Source organism: Eulemur rufifrons, chromosome 28 (assembly GCF_041146395.1).
Source record: "Eulemur rufifrons isolate Redbay chromosome 28, OSU_ERuf_1, whole genome shotgun sequence".
In the NCBI taxonomy this organism is placed as follows: Eukaryota; Metazoa; Chordata; class Mammalia; order Primates; family Lemuridae; genus Eulemur; species Eulemur rufifrons.
The window spans coordinates 40405791-40421122 of record NC_091010.1 but is presented as its reverse complement, the minus strand read 5'-3'; the positions used below and the strand labels follow the sequence as shown (position 1 = coordinate 40421122).

The 15332-nt window shown below is 35.2% G+C and overlaps 1 protein-coding gene across 4 annotated transcripts in view; it reads right to left on the bottom strand.

The window, feature by feature from the left end:
• Positions 1–506: 506 nt before the first annotated feature.
• PCGF5 (polycomb group ring finger 5) overlaps positions 507–15332 on the bottom strand; it is a 109197-nt gene continuing 94371 nt past the window's right edge. For 3 of the 4 annotated variants that reach the window (XM_069460215.1, XM_069460216.1, XM_069460217.1), the window contains exons 9-10: positions 9512–9571; positions 507–1792 (exon numbers count right to left, since the gene is read on the bottom strand). In XM_069460215.1, the coding sequence (XP_069316316.1) occupies positions 1745–1792; positions 9512–9571 (108 nt within the window). In that variant the 3' untranslated portion in view covers positions 507–1744. The remainder of the gene's footprint in view (positions 1793–9511; positions 9572–15332) is intronic. The other variant, XM_069460218.1, reaches the window with a different exon arrangement.

The following is a 15332-nucleotide window of genomic DNA, read 5'->3' as shown; positions in this document are numbered from 1 at the left end:
ACACAATCTAACAAAATGAAGTTAAGAAAGTATTGCCATAACCTTTTTCACAAAAGTCAGGACAACTGAAAAATTTAATAGACTTTTTGACTTGAAAAAAAGATGTAAGGAAAAGATAATTATGAAGTTTCAGCTTCATATTGTGAAATATATCAAGATTTAGCTGTATTTTGTATGTTTCTTAGAGTTGTACAATGTTTTATTTCTGAGAAGCATTTTGAAATTCAGAAGGCATTAATTTGTGATACATTTTTCTGGAAAATGTAGCACATTTACCACATATACAGTATAAAAACTAAGTGCGTAATACACAGATTGTGCTCATGTTAGATTTCTAAAACAAATATTTTTCCTAAGTTTCAGAGATTAATTTGTTTCAAAGCAATTAATAAAATAATTTCTAAAGAAATGTTTTGAAAAGTGTAAATTTTAAAAGATTTTAAATGAAGTTTTTAATATAATTTAAGGTAACAAGACTTTCTTTGACTTGCAGACTAACCCCAAAATGAATGGAAGACTTAAAACTGCAAAACACAAGACATTATCATAGTTCTGACGTTAATGAACTCATGTATAAAATGTTAATCCCATTTCCTCCTGATTACTACAGGATCTAAAATAAAATACCCTTAAACCATTAATTTTGGTTAACATGTTTATCTTCTACACTGCATTTATTCTATTTTATGCATATGGTTTGGAAATGTAAAAGATAACTGTTTTAATCTATAACTGTTTTGAGACTTTTGAAATCCATAAAATAGCTAATGTTATATGCTCTAAAAATCCTAATATTTAAAAATCATAACCTTCTGCATGCCACAATAACATATACCTAAGGCCAACTTAAAAAGAGAAACAATGCACTCATTAAATGAGAGCAACAATGTAATGATACATACACAAAATGGGCTACACAATGAAGTTTCATGAAGCAGCACCCACTTGTCATAAGGCATCATGAAAGAAGATTAACCTTACTTACACATTAATTTTATTAGGAGTAAATGTGATCAGCTGCCAACATTTCGAATGGTTGTGAATCTAACTTCAGTTCTCCAAAAAGTCACATACATTTTCAATCTGGAGGGCTAACATGCCTTCCTTGTGCAATTAGTAGACTACACTGACAGATGCTTAGAATGTCTACAAGTATGATGTGCTCTAATGTTAAATAATTGAAATTCTTTGCAAACGGACTTGCACACTCAAGAATTAACTATTTTTTTTTTACACAAAAAGCTTACCAAGAACAGGAAAGTGGCTCAAAAACCACTTTTCTAAATATATTTCCATATAAAACAATTTCGAGATAATTAATATTTTCTTGTACAGTACTCTATTTAAACAAGAATTAATAAAATACTAAGTATGTGAAAACTGCAACACCACAAAGATTGAGCCATTTTAACTAGTGTAATTAAACATTAGGACAATCTTGGAACAGGCAAGCAAAATATTCAGAAGGCTGAATCAATGGCTGCACACCTAACTGATTTCAGCCAGGACTTGCACACTGTGAGACAGCACAAATACCCTATGCAGACGGTTCAGTAGCAGAATGGCACTTGGTTTGCTCTTAATAGAAACAACATAAATGTAATTGACAATTTAGAGATAGACAATGGCCTTATTTGCATGCTGAAAATCTGGTTGTGTCCCTCTAGTCCACACACCATTAACTGTGCAATCTGTCGATGAGTAAACAGTGCAGGATTCATCTCAGAGATGTGTGCCCCTCGGTCTAACCGAAATCAATTCTTGGTCGATACTGCAATACCATAGGGTATGACTATAAAATAAAGACAGACAGATAAGACTATTTATATAAAAAACAATACAGTTTATATACAAAATATTCTAAGAGTTTGGGGTTATAATTTACAATATTTCCTGGTACTAGTGATAATACCAGCATAATTTTTTATTTCATTATTTCATTTCAGAATATTATGGGGGTATAAACGCTTTGGTTACATATATTGCCTTTGCACTGCCTGAGTCAGAGCTACAAACTCACCCAATCCCCAGACATTGTGCACCGCACCCTTAGGTGTAAATTTACCCATCCCCTTCTCTCCTCTGCTACTTGCCTGACACCCTATGAATGTTATTTCCATATGTGCACATAAGTGTTGATCAATTAGTACCAATTTAATGGTTGAGTACATGTGGTGCTTGTTTTTCCATTCTTGTGATACTTCCAAGAATGGGCTCCAGCTCCATCCAGGATAATAAAAGAGGTTATTCGTTCATCATTTTTTATGGCTGAGTAGTACTCCACATTTTATTAATCCACTCATGTATAGATGGACATTTGGGTTATTTCCACATCTTTGCAATTGTCAATTGTGCTGCTACAAACATTCGAGTGCAGGTGTTTTTTTTTTTTTTTTTTTTCCAGAATGTCTTTTTTTCCTTTGGGTAAATACCCAGTACTGGGATTGCTGGATCAAACGGTAGTTCTTACTTTTAGTTCTTTGAGGTATCTCCAAATTACTTTTCATAGAGGTTGTGCTAATTTGCAGTCCCATCAGCAGCATATGAGTGTTCTTATCTCTCCGCATCTACACCAACATTTGTTGTTTTGGGACTTTTTGATAAAAGCCATTCTCCCTGGAGTTAAGTGATATGTCATTGTGGTTTTGATCTGCATTTCCCTGATGATTAGAGATGAGCATTTTTTCATGTGTTTATTGGCCATTAGTCTTTCTTTTGAAAAGCTTCTGTTCATGTCTTTTGCCCACTTTTTAATGGGGTTGTTTGATTTTTTTTCTTGCTGATTTTCCTAAGTTCTATATAGATTCTAGTTATCAACCCAACATTTTTTAAAGGACCATTAAATTTTAATATTAAAAAGAAAAAACAGTATCAAACTTGTAAGAAATGTGATTTGTGAACACTACTCCAGTTTCACAGATTCCCAGCAGGGGTCTCTTTGTTAATTTGTGACTTAGTGGGCTCTTAGTAGCATAAGCTCTGGTGTAGTCCAGCCTGCTGACTTGTCTTGCTCAGTCTCACAGGGTTGAATGCTTGTAAGCAGGGCATGTAACTTTCAGTTCCCCATAGGCCTGCCTATGCCTAACGTGTTGCACTAGTGCTAGTCATGTGCAAGACCCGTATGATGTCTGAAGGTCTTTGAATTTGACCTCTGCTGCATATTATTGAAAACTTGACTGATTCTAGAAAAATAATGGCCATCAAAAGATTTAATGATCATGTAAATTTTAACAGTTAAATTTCCCTTTTTAAAACAAAATTTGAGGAGCTACTTTTACGGAACCAAGAAAAGGCTGAGATAGGCAACAACTAATGTTTCCCCATCTTAGTGTAGATGAATACAAAAACGTAGTACAGAGAATTTTGTATTCTTTCATACAAATGAAAAGGGATAGACTGAGATTCTACAATCCTGAAAATGACCATTTCAGTGCTTATCACAACTATACTACAAACTGGGAAGACTCAACGTTGGAGTCTCTTTTACCATTCAGCTCAGGATGGGACTAGAGGGTAGGAATACAAGTAACCTAGGTCTCGTTCTGCCAGATGAAGTAGTATGGCAGATACCACTTCCAGCTTTCTAAGGGCTGGGTAAAAGTCTCAGTCTCTCAGGTTTTCTATGGTCTAAAACTACTTTGGTTTTATTGTTTCTTGTTTTTATTTTAAACTTTATTCAGTCCCCTCTAAATCAGATTATCTGGGAGCAGGGCATAGAAATGTGTATTTTAGTAACCTCTGTAGGTGTTTCTGAAGCCCAGCCAGATTCTGAGACCACTAACACAGACACCCTGGATGTCTTTACTAATTTCCATTCTACCTCACTCAACCTGCAGCTTGCCTTCACTACAATAATCTTTCTGGATTTGCTTTTGATTCCTGATTCTGTTGAATTTGCACACTTTCTGCAAATAATTAAGTCACTCATTTGGAATACGTTAATCATATGTAGAAGTATCCATCATCTATTCTACCAGGGATGGAGGTAGAGAGGGAAGTAAAATGGCTTGATTGACAATGGTTGGGATTTTCTCAGTTTTTGGCTAAAAATAATTTTGTTTTCCCCTCCAAGTAACCATTTGTGTTTGTTCTATAAGAACATATGAAGTTTAATAATTTTATTGAAATGTGTCACAACACTGAAAAATTATTTAGCTATATTTTAAGTTCTATTTGTGTTTGGATTTGCTTTCTGAAGTAAAGTGGCACTGTGCTCACTGTAATGAAATACGGTCGACCTTTACCTCCCTCTTAGTGCTAAGGGACTGCACCAAATGGACCCGTAGTTCATAGTTTCTAGTCTTCAATAGTAATAAAAATAAAGAACAGACATTTCCAAAGAATACATTTCAAATGTGATAATTTTAGAAAACGGTAAAACTGTCTTTGTTTGATGTATTATCCTTTTTTCCTTAAAGAATAAGTTTATTTTTATCAAAAAAGTAACTTGTTTTTACTGTAGATTTGGAAGATACAGAAAAGCACCAAGAAAAAAGAAATTATTTAAATTCTACCATCCAAAGTTAACTGCCGTAATAATTTTAGTGAATACTTGTCTAGTCATTTTATCTACATTTGTTTTTTTCAAAACTGAAATCATGCTAAACGTATGGTTTGTACCATTTAAGTTTTATCTGTTTAGAAATTCCATAAACATATTTCCACATAATTTAATATAGTCCTACATGATAATTAAAAAAGAGTTTCAGAGGCAGATTTTAACTTGGAGCACAGAGGAACACTTTTTTTAAAAATGTATTTATTTATTTAATTTCTTTTTTTTCAGAGACAGAGTCTTGCCTCAGCAAGAATGAGTACCATCCACTCCCCCTCTTAATTTAGCAATTTTTTTTTTTTTTTGGAGACAGAGTCTCACTCCATTGCCCAGGCTAGAGTGCCGTGGCGTTAGCCTAGCTCACAGCAACCTCAAACTCCTGGGCTCAAGCAATCGTTCTGCCTCAGCCTCCCGAGTAGCTGGCACTACAGGCATGTGCCACTGTGCCCAGCTAATTTTTTCTACATATTTTTTAGTTCAGCTAATTTCTTTCTATTTTTAATAGAGACAGGGTCTTGCTCTTGCTCAGGCTGGTCTCGAACTCCTGAGCTCAAATGATTCACCCGCCTCAGCCTCCCAGAGTGCTAGGATTATAGGCGTGAGCCACCACGCCTGGCCAATTTAGCAATTTAATAAGCATAAAATGGTATTTTTTTCATTTCTTCACTTTTAAAGAAGTTAATCATTTTTATATGCTTATCAGCCAATTGTGTTTCCTTCTTTTGTATCTTTCCTGATCATGCCCTTTGCTCATTTTTCTATGGAAAGGTAGGCTTGTTTTTAACCGATTTTTATGAATTCTTTATGTAGTAGTACGGGCATTAAATCTTCCTCTATCATATATCACAAATATTTCCTTAGCTATGCTATTTTTGCTAGCATAGTAGCAAAACAGTCAGCTTGACTGTATTAGGTAGAATGTGAAAGGCCATCCATACTTTGAGATCAGTTATTCAGTTGTATTTTCTTCTTGATCTTTTATGGTTATTATTTTAAATATTTACCACCTTAAGCCATCAGAAACTGACACTGATGTATAATGTGAGTTATAGATTGAATACCCCCCACCACAATAGTCTCAGTACAGTTAACTGAAAGAAAGCCCTACTAGATCTATATCTCACCCCCTACACTTCCATTTCTGAGTGCACTATGACCAACTGCCTTTTCCTGCAATGTCGTGGCTCCAGCCCCACTGGTCCCCTTGCAATTCTCAAACAACTAGACGTAATCTGAGGGCCTTTGCAGTGTGTTCCCCCAGCCTTCAGTGCTCTATGACAGAGATTCACAAAGCAACTGATCTTTCTTTTGATCAAGAATCACCATCTCAAAGAGGCCTTCCCTTGGCTATCTTATCAAAAATATTCTATTTATCTACTTTTTCTTCAACACTAAAAATTTTACTCATTTATTTTTTGCCTGCTACTACTATTCCAGTGTAAGTTTCATGGGAGAGAAAATTTGTGTTCATTGTATCTCCAAAGACCTAAGGAGAGTACCCAACACATGCTAAATGCTCAATAGACATTTGTTAGATGAATCTTTTTTTTCCATTAATTTGAAATACTTTTTATAGACTTATACATACAGAATCTGTTCCTGAGCTATACTTTTTGTTCCTAGTTTATGTTTAAGATAGTACCCTATTTTATTTACTTTACAATACATTTTAGTATGTGGCAGTGCACATTCCTTGTCATTACTCTTTTTAAAAATGTGACTGACCAGAGAAGCATGTGTTTTCATTTCCTGATGAACTTTATTTATTTATTTATTTTTGAGACAGAGTCTCACTCTGTTGCCCAGGCTAGAGTGCTGTGGCATCAACCTAGCTCACAGCAACCTCAAACTCCTGGGTTCAAGCAATCCTTCTGCCTCAGCCTCCCGAGTAGCTGGGACTACAGGCATGTGCCACCATGCCCGGCTAATTTCCTTCTATTTTTAGTAGAGACGGGGGTCTCACTCTTGCTCAGGCTGGTCTCGAACTCCTGACCTCAAACGTTCCACCCGCCTCGGCCTCCCAGAGTGCTAGGATTACAAGCATGAGCCACCGCGCCCAGCCCCTGATGAACTTTAGAATGACTGACTTTGTCAAGTTGAACAGGAATCAGGTAAAGTGTGTTTGGAATTGCATTTAACTTTATCCATTGTATAATTTAAATATTTTATGGCCACAGGCTCCAATAACTAGATAGAGCAATCTCAGCGATAGGGATGAGCCTTTAGGCAGAGCAGATAATCCTGTAAACCTGATAAATACTTTTCCTCTGAGTAGTGTTTGGAGTATAACTACCAACCTTTGCCCCTTTTTCTCTATATATGATTTTCTCCAAATATTTAAATGGATAAACTATCCCTTTGCTAATCCACACATTCTTTCTGATTTAAATATATTTAAATCAGATGATAGTCTAAATTTCACCGGTCTGAGGATCAGTCTATTTCTTTAAGCATAATTTGCAGATTTCTGTTCTGATAGATTAAATATTGATTTCTGAGGACAAAAATCAATTGTTTTTATTTCCTGTTTTTTGAGATGAGGAGACTTTTGCATTGTAAATACTTGTTTCTTTTACATATTTGATTTACCCAGATACCTGTAATTTCCTAGAGGTTAGAGACTATAAATTATTAATTCTGTGTCCTAATAGCTAACCCAGAATTGGATCACAGACAAATATGTTGCATAAGTGAATGTAAGTTAACAATTTTTTTGGTAATAAAGTGGTGTTCATTTTCATTAATATGTTAAGCTATCTTTAAGTAGTGTTCTTTTGCAATCTGTAATGATTTTAACATTTTAGAAATTGTCATTTTGTATGTGTATGTGTTCTGCAATTCAGCTGCCTTTTCAGGAAGTGATTAATAATGCATTGAGACATAAAAAAATAAAAAGTAGTTAAAAGCAAAAAAAAACAAAACACCAAAAAAAACACTTCACAATTTAATTGTGGGGAGAACTGAAGTATTTAGTGGTCAACTGTCCTGATACATGTAATTTACTTTCAAATGGTTCTACCAAAAAAAAAAAAAAAAATGTGTATATATAGGGGGGAAGGAGGAAGGAAAGAGGGAGGGAAGCGAGAGAGATATTAATAAGGTAAGGAGATGGGAAGAGGAGGCAGAAAATGTAGCAAAATGTTAAACTGGTGATTCTAGGTAAAGGATATTCATTTGCATAATTTCATTTTTTTTGTTTAAAATATTTCAAAATGAGCTGGCAGGAAAAAAATCAGGACTTGACATTTAATTTTATCAAATGCCTTTTCAACATCTGATGATTTTTGACAGTGTGTGTATATAAAATGTTTATAATATATATTTTTCAATATCCCCCAATATTAAGCCATTCTTGCATTTCTGATAAATACTATTAGGTCTTGGTTTATTTTTTTTAGTATATTATTTACCATCTTTCCATTTATATTCAAAATGAGAGATGGTACTAGTTGTCTAATTGTCGGTTTTCTGCCAGTTTTTACTATCATGTTTATGCTACCTTTGTGAAATAAATTTGGGAAAATTCCATCTTTTTCAGTAATTTAAACAATATGTATAGCATTGGAATGATCCATTCCTTGAGAGAATGTGACCATAAAATCATCTGGGCATCCTTTTGAGGAAGTTAAGGGTGCATCATAAGTTAACTGTTAATTTCAATCCATTAATGAAGAAAGAAAAGGAAATCTGTGTGGATTTGGAAATTTAGTATTATTCCAGTTATTGTCTAATACTTTAAGGACATCGTCATTTCTAAGGAAATACATAGACATCAACACCAAGAGTAAAAGCAGAAAGCCATGGATGTATGGGCTGTAGCTACAGGCAGGGGTCACTATAATTCATCATTCTAAAATCAGTTATGAGGTATAACAGCTGAAATATCTATATACTTCAGATATACACAAGTCTCACCAGCTCAGTTAAATTATATATTCACCCCCACCCTTATCTGAATAATGTAAAGAGAAGAATATTTCTCCTCCAAAGATTTTCTCTTGGTCTTTATAAATGTTAAATTCATTTTCTCCATTTCTGAAAAACTATGACTTAAACTATGTGTATCAAAAAGCTCACACTTTAGTTAAGCGCATGGAGATTCCCATATCATAGCTCTGACAAAAAGACTTAAGGAAATTCTAGATAAACTGTTCAGTAAACATTTTCAACTACTGATTTGAGGTGATTCATTTGTGCCAGCCCCCAAACTCTAACACTGGAGGTAAGTTTGCTAGTTAAGTTTGTTATATAATTACAATCCTCCTCCTTTTTTTTTCTTTTTTATTAGCTCCAAGGAAGTAAGGATGAAGACTACCTTAATTATTGAGATAAAAGAACAATGGATATTTTAAAGAAATGCTATGATTAATCCACAGGATTAAAGTTGATCCTCTCTGTATCCAACAATAATCGTTACTGTATGATTAGTCTCTATTTCCCAAATTTTTAAAATGTTTTTTATTAAACTTTTCTCTGATACATGTTCAAGTTTTCTGAGTACATTATTAAACAGGGTCACTATCATGTCATTATTAAGAGCTAACTCAATTTGAATTATCTGTTGCTGTTATTCAGATTCACCTATTTTGGCATTTTATATTTTACTTGTGGATGAATGATTCATTAAGATTTAAACAAAGAAGGTAACATCCCAATCCAATATGGAGCAGAAATTTCTCAAGGGCTGAAACTAATAGTTATTAAAAATTCCTAACTTATAAATAATGGCCTTAACATTTATAGTTTTATTTTTAGTTCAGTAAAATTAGATAGATAATTCAGGAAAACTAAAATTATGGGAAACTTTGAGTATATAAGTTGAAAAGGTAAGTTTCTGTACCTCAAATAACTATTAGTTATACAAAATTAAATGTCTTAGAAACTGGAATTTGGGATGAGAGCGATTACCGTCAGGGCATCGTGATGGTCATATGTACAGTCGTGAGTGCCTCTTACCTGATACAAAGGGCCATCCTGAGAGCAGACTTGCGAAGCTGAGCAGTTCAGACACCGAAACTGCGGAGGAGATGAACTCATCAGATAAGAGGCATCCACAACTGGATACATATTTAAAACTGATTTAAAATATTTTAACGTCAAACATAAGAGTCAACATGCTAATTTTAAATAAACACTTTCCAAGAATATGGTAGTCGTTTTTGAAAAAATATAGATTTTAAAAACTTAGTGATTGGTTAAGTTTAGCTTGAAGTATTTTAGCGTTTAGATATGAGTTCTGTTTAATATTCTGAAAACACCAAAGTGGTGGCCTACCCTCCCTCCTTTCCGGATACTTATCAGATACTAATTCCTGGGAAAACCCTCCCTCCCTGAGTACACCATGGCACCCTCTTGCTTCCATCCCTTCCTGTGATCAGTCTCTCCTAAATCTCCTTTGCACCTACCCCCTGAAAGTCGTGCTGCTCAAGGATTTAAGTACTCTGGATTTAACTCGCTCACCTTCTAAGGGATCCGTTTTCTGTCGTATATTAGGTTCTTCATACTGTGCAGATTAGATTCTTAGTCTCCATATCTAGCATTATATCGCAAGCTCCTTAAACCTATATTTTATTCATATTTGCAGTCTTAGTAGCTAAGGCCCAGAACTGCCATACAGTGGCCACTCCATAAATGTTTTATGAGTAAATCAGTGAGTGAACATATTTTACAGTTACTGAGTAGATTCCTTTGTAAACCCACTACCTTAAAACAGTTTAACTAACCATTCACATTAAAAAAAATCATTCCCAAATCTTAATTTTTTAATAGTATGCTAAACACTTATTAAATATAATTTTAATTGTAATGGGACTACAAAACATAAAATGTATACTTTAAAATTATGCACATATGAATTCAACATTGCATACTCTTCAAAATGGAAAAAACATAAATACACAAAAAATGTGAGGTATACATTAGGATGATTCTAAAATCCCAGAGTAGGTTTTTAAAAATATACTTTGAAAGATTATTTAAGTAAGCAATGATTAAGATAAATATATTTGTACCCTTTTAAATAAAATTTCAGAAATATTCTATTTCCCTAAAAGACTTTAGCAATTTTTTTTTTTGGAAGTTAGTCCTTGATTTCATGCACAGTGCTCATTAACATGCTATAAGGAACGCCCAGCACTGCTATCCTTTGGCAGGCAACCTTTTCTCTCTCTGAAGAGTCCCCCAGTGGCTGGTCTGTACCAGACTTTGTTAACGAAGCAAGTCCCAAATAGCATTCAACGAGAGTAAAGAAGTAAGATGAAAGAGGAAACTTCACTGATTCCTTTTTTTCTATCAATCTCTTTAGCATCAGTTAAGATGGATATATTTGCTTTTCCTAAAATTGCCTGATTGATGCAAATAGAGCAAAAGAGGACAAGCTTGGTGCAGTAACTTTAGGTGCTGGACTGGCAGAGGCTGTGGGAAGAGACAAAACCAACCTGGATAATCTGGGCAAAGGGCACTGTACTGAGAGTGGGCACTCACTCTGAACAAGAAAAGGTGAGTAGGAAGATCATAAATCAATGATGAAAGCTGAGGCTAAATAGAGATACTGACAGTAAGCTCTCAGGGATGGAACTAAATAAATAAAGGAGGAAAAAAATTATAATGAAAGTTAGCATACATAAGGAGTTAAATAACATTATGTCAGGTACTCTGCTAAGAACTTAAGTATATAATATTTCACTAATTCTTACTAAACTTTCCAAGACAGGTATTGTTACCCAAATTTCAAGGATCAAAAAGCTGAGGCAAAACTAGGAAGCAGGACACAACTGGAAGAAAATAGCTGCAACATATAGAACAAAAGATTCATATTCAGAATAAACTGTTCCTAGGAGTCAATAAGAAAAGGCAAGCATTATGATGGGTGGGGGGACGGCAATGAATATGAAAAAAATATTCCCTGAAGAAATATAAAATTGATAACATACAGTGCTGGTGAGGATGTCAGAAAATGGATACTCTCATACATTACTGGTATGATTTTAAATTACTAAAACTTTAGAGGAAATTTGTTAGTATCTATCAAAATTTAAAACACGCATACTCTGTTATAAATCCATTTCCAGGAATCTAGCCAATAGATATGCTTGCACATGTGCAAAAAGATATATGTACTGGAATATATACATGGCATTGCTTATTTATAATGTTAAAAAATTTGAAAAAAAATCTAAATGTTCACCAAAGGAATGAGTTAATCAAATTATGCTATAGCCACACAAATAGAATACTATCAATGTGTTTAAAACAACTATTTCTAAGTTTACTGATTCTCTACAAGACATATTATCAAGAAAAAGTTGTAGAACAATACATATGGTTTACTTATGTTTCAAAAAATGTGATGACCCCTGGCATGAATAGTACAAAGAGGTTCCAAGTATTAGACTGATAATCAGATTAGGTGACTAAATCCCTTCCAAACTGAGATTTGATTCTGTAATTCCACACCTTCAATGTACAGATGTGGAAGCCACATGACAAGTCAGTAGTCACAATTAACATTTCCTAAAACTCTACTCAAAGGATGATCCAAAGATCAGATGCACTGGCATCTCCTAGGAGTTTGACAGAAATGTAATATTTTGGGCCCCATCCCAGATCTACTAAGTCAGAATCTGTATTTTACCAAGATCCCAGATGATTTGTATTTGCATTAAATTTTGAGAGGCAATGGACTTTTATTTAAGGTACATTTTTTTCCTACTAATAAGCAAATGCTAACCTTGAGTATAGAATCTTGAGGTGGCAATACTGTCATGAACTGAAAACTTTCTAAGAGCTAAGTCTGACCAGATGTTTGATTTCTAAAGATAAAAATCTTTCAAAAATGCATCATACCAGAGATAAGGACACAGCAAGGGCAGGGACCATAGAAAACAAGCTCAGGCTGAATGGAAGTGCTCCAGGATACAGGAAAGCAGGTATCTCCCTGGATGGTGCAGGGAGAATACCCCACTGGTTCTTGAGAAATGGAGGCAAAATCAATTTCCCTGAGATTCTTCGCAGGATGTTAGAAACGGGACAAGGTAAGGGGTGATCTGAACATGGAGCAGCCTTGTCTGGGGCAAAAGACTCAGGGGCAGAGGGTGGGATCCAATATGAAGAGGAAAGAAAACTACAGATTTACTCAGAGATAGGAGAGGAGTATGGAACATATGAGGAGACATCCCATAGTACCAAATAGAATAAAAAAACTGCAAACATGCCAATTTCAGCCAAATCGGTCTAGAAATCTAATTTAATGCTAGTCACAATCTCATTCTAAAGCTTATCTGGAAGAAAAATGTGTAAAAGTAGCCAACACGATTCAAAAAAGGGTAACAGGAGATTTTGCCTTAACAGGTACTAATACATATCATAAAGCAACCTAGAAGGCCCAAACATTTGCCTTCTAAGACATGTTTGGACTTTATCCAAACTTATCCCAAACAAAATGGACAACTGAAGGATTTTACACAGGGGTGTTATGTGGTCAGATTTTTACAAATGCTTCACTATATAATGTGTAATGCTGGTACAGAAAAAGGCCTGCTCAAAAGAACAAAGTATCCATGAACATATATACACAAAGGTATATATGCATATGCATATAAATATATGCACAGATAAGGGTGACATCTTAAAATAATGAGGCAAAGTATGGATTATTCAATAAATTGTATTTCTGGTTAAAAAACTCAGAATAAATTAGTCATATCCTTGTGTGTGTGTAAACAAATCAATCCCAGGTGGACTAAAATGTTTAATATTTAAAAAAGCACTGGAAGCAAGTGAAAGAACGAACCACACAGTGATCGTTCATTTAGGAAACAAGCTGACCCCAGCCCACGGCAGAGCTACTCAGCCAGGAGATAGAGCAATAAGAGCCTTTCGGACACCTGGCATCCTGCTGGCAATGGGTAGAGGAGTGAGGGGATATGACTGCGGTAAATACGCTAGTAGGGGCTCAGTCTAGACATCATTGTTTTACTGCTACTGCTGCATTTGTGCATGTCACTCCAACTGTCAGAATCCAGCTATTAAAAGTATAATTCATTGGAACCTGAGAAAAAATTTAAAATTTAACAGAAATCAAATGGGAAACTGAGATTCAAATCAGGGAAAATTATTCTTAGGATATATTTTGCATAACTATTACCTTATAAAAGACAAATATTGAATATATGTGCTGGGTACTGCTCTAAGTGCTGGAGATTCAGCAGAGACTCTGCTGTCCCCGTCCTCAGATTACATTTTACTTGGGGGACAAACATACAAATAAGAGGCATAGTATGTCAGACGGTAGGAAATACTATGGAAAACAATACGGCATGGAAAGAAATTAAGAATGCCACTGGGGAAAGCGGTCGCAATTTTAGGGAGGTCAGAGGCCTCACTGAGAAGGCGAATAGAAGTAAAATTATTTAAGTGAAGTGGGTAAAGGGAGCTCGTCAGGTGGAGGAGGAACGGTGAGGTCAGAGAGGTATATGGGGAAACCCTATCTAGAGGTCTCTGGAAGGACTCTGGATTTTATCTAAATGATATTAAGCATTACTGGAGGCATCAGAGCAGGAGAGCAGAGTGCTTGAACCTGTTTTAGAGGATCGCCCTGGCTGCTGTGGAGGGTGAAGAGAGCAGGTGGGTCAAGGGTTGTGGATGGGGCCCAGCTAGGAGACTTTCATAGTAATTCTGGAGAATGGCCATGGTGGCTTGGACTGGAGTGGGGACGTGGAGGTGGTGAGACATAGTTGGATTCTGATTGTAAGATTTTGATGGTAGAGGTTACAGAATTTGCTAAGGACGGATGAAAGACAAAGAAGGCAAACAGGGCTGACTTCAGGGACTTGGGGGTGTGGAGCAACTGGAAAAATGAAGCTACCAATCTCAGAACTATTGAGATTTTGATGACTGAGGTGAACACAGGTTTGGAGAGGGAGAGCAACCCCAAAACGGGTTTGTCACACCAAAAAAATGAAATGAGCTGGCTAACACATTATTTTACTATTTATTGGTTTAGTTTTCAGGAATGGTAACTGGCAGTGTGAGCAACTGTGGGGAAGGGATCTTGTAAAGGACAAGTAAGCACTAGCAGATAGAGGTCTTGTAGTGGATGACCACTAACATCTCTTTAACCTTAAGGCAAACCTATTCGTGATGGTTTCAAGTACTATCAAACTATCAAAGGAAGCTAAAGTTATATTCGATACAATTTTAATACTCTGTAATTAATATTCACGCATCAGTAGTGGTGGGTAAGACAGAATTTACTATCTCTATAATTTGTACCTGGAACATTTTGGTTGTAAGGATTAAATGAGGGTGACGTATGTACAACCATTAAAAAACCTATAAAATGGCACAGAAAGTCTAGTAATTTACCAAATACAAAGATAATTAGATTTTTAAAAATACGAGCCCCATAGGTGTCTGATGAGTTAGTCAAGGGTACACAGCTAGTGGTGACTAGTGTGTAAATGTTTCCTCCTGCTCTTGAGTTCTTTCTGCTAGTGGCACATTCAGCCTCAGAAGGAAGGTGTTATCCAAGTGGGGCTTTTTTGAAGTTTTATAATAGTTCCACAGATGTTCACATTCAATGTAAGTATGTTCTTGAGCTGTTGTGACATGGCAACCCTCATTATATCTGGATTCTTTATTACTTATCCTTATGTAAGGTTCTTAGCTTATTTTTTTATAATTTATTTACATTTTCATGAGATAATGTAATAAAATCCAGGTTACAGAATAGAGAAATTAAATTACACTCAAAGTATGACATATTGTACCATAAAAT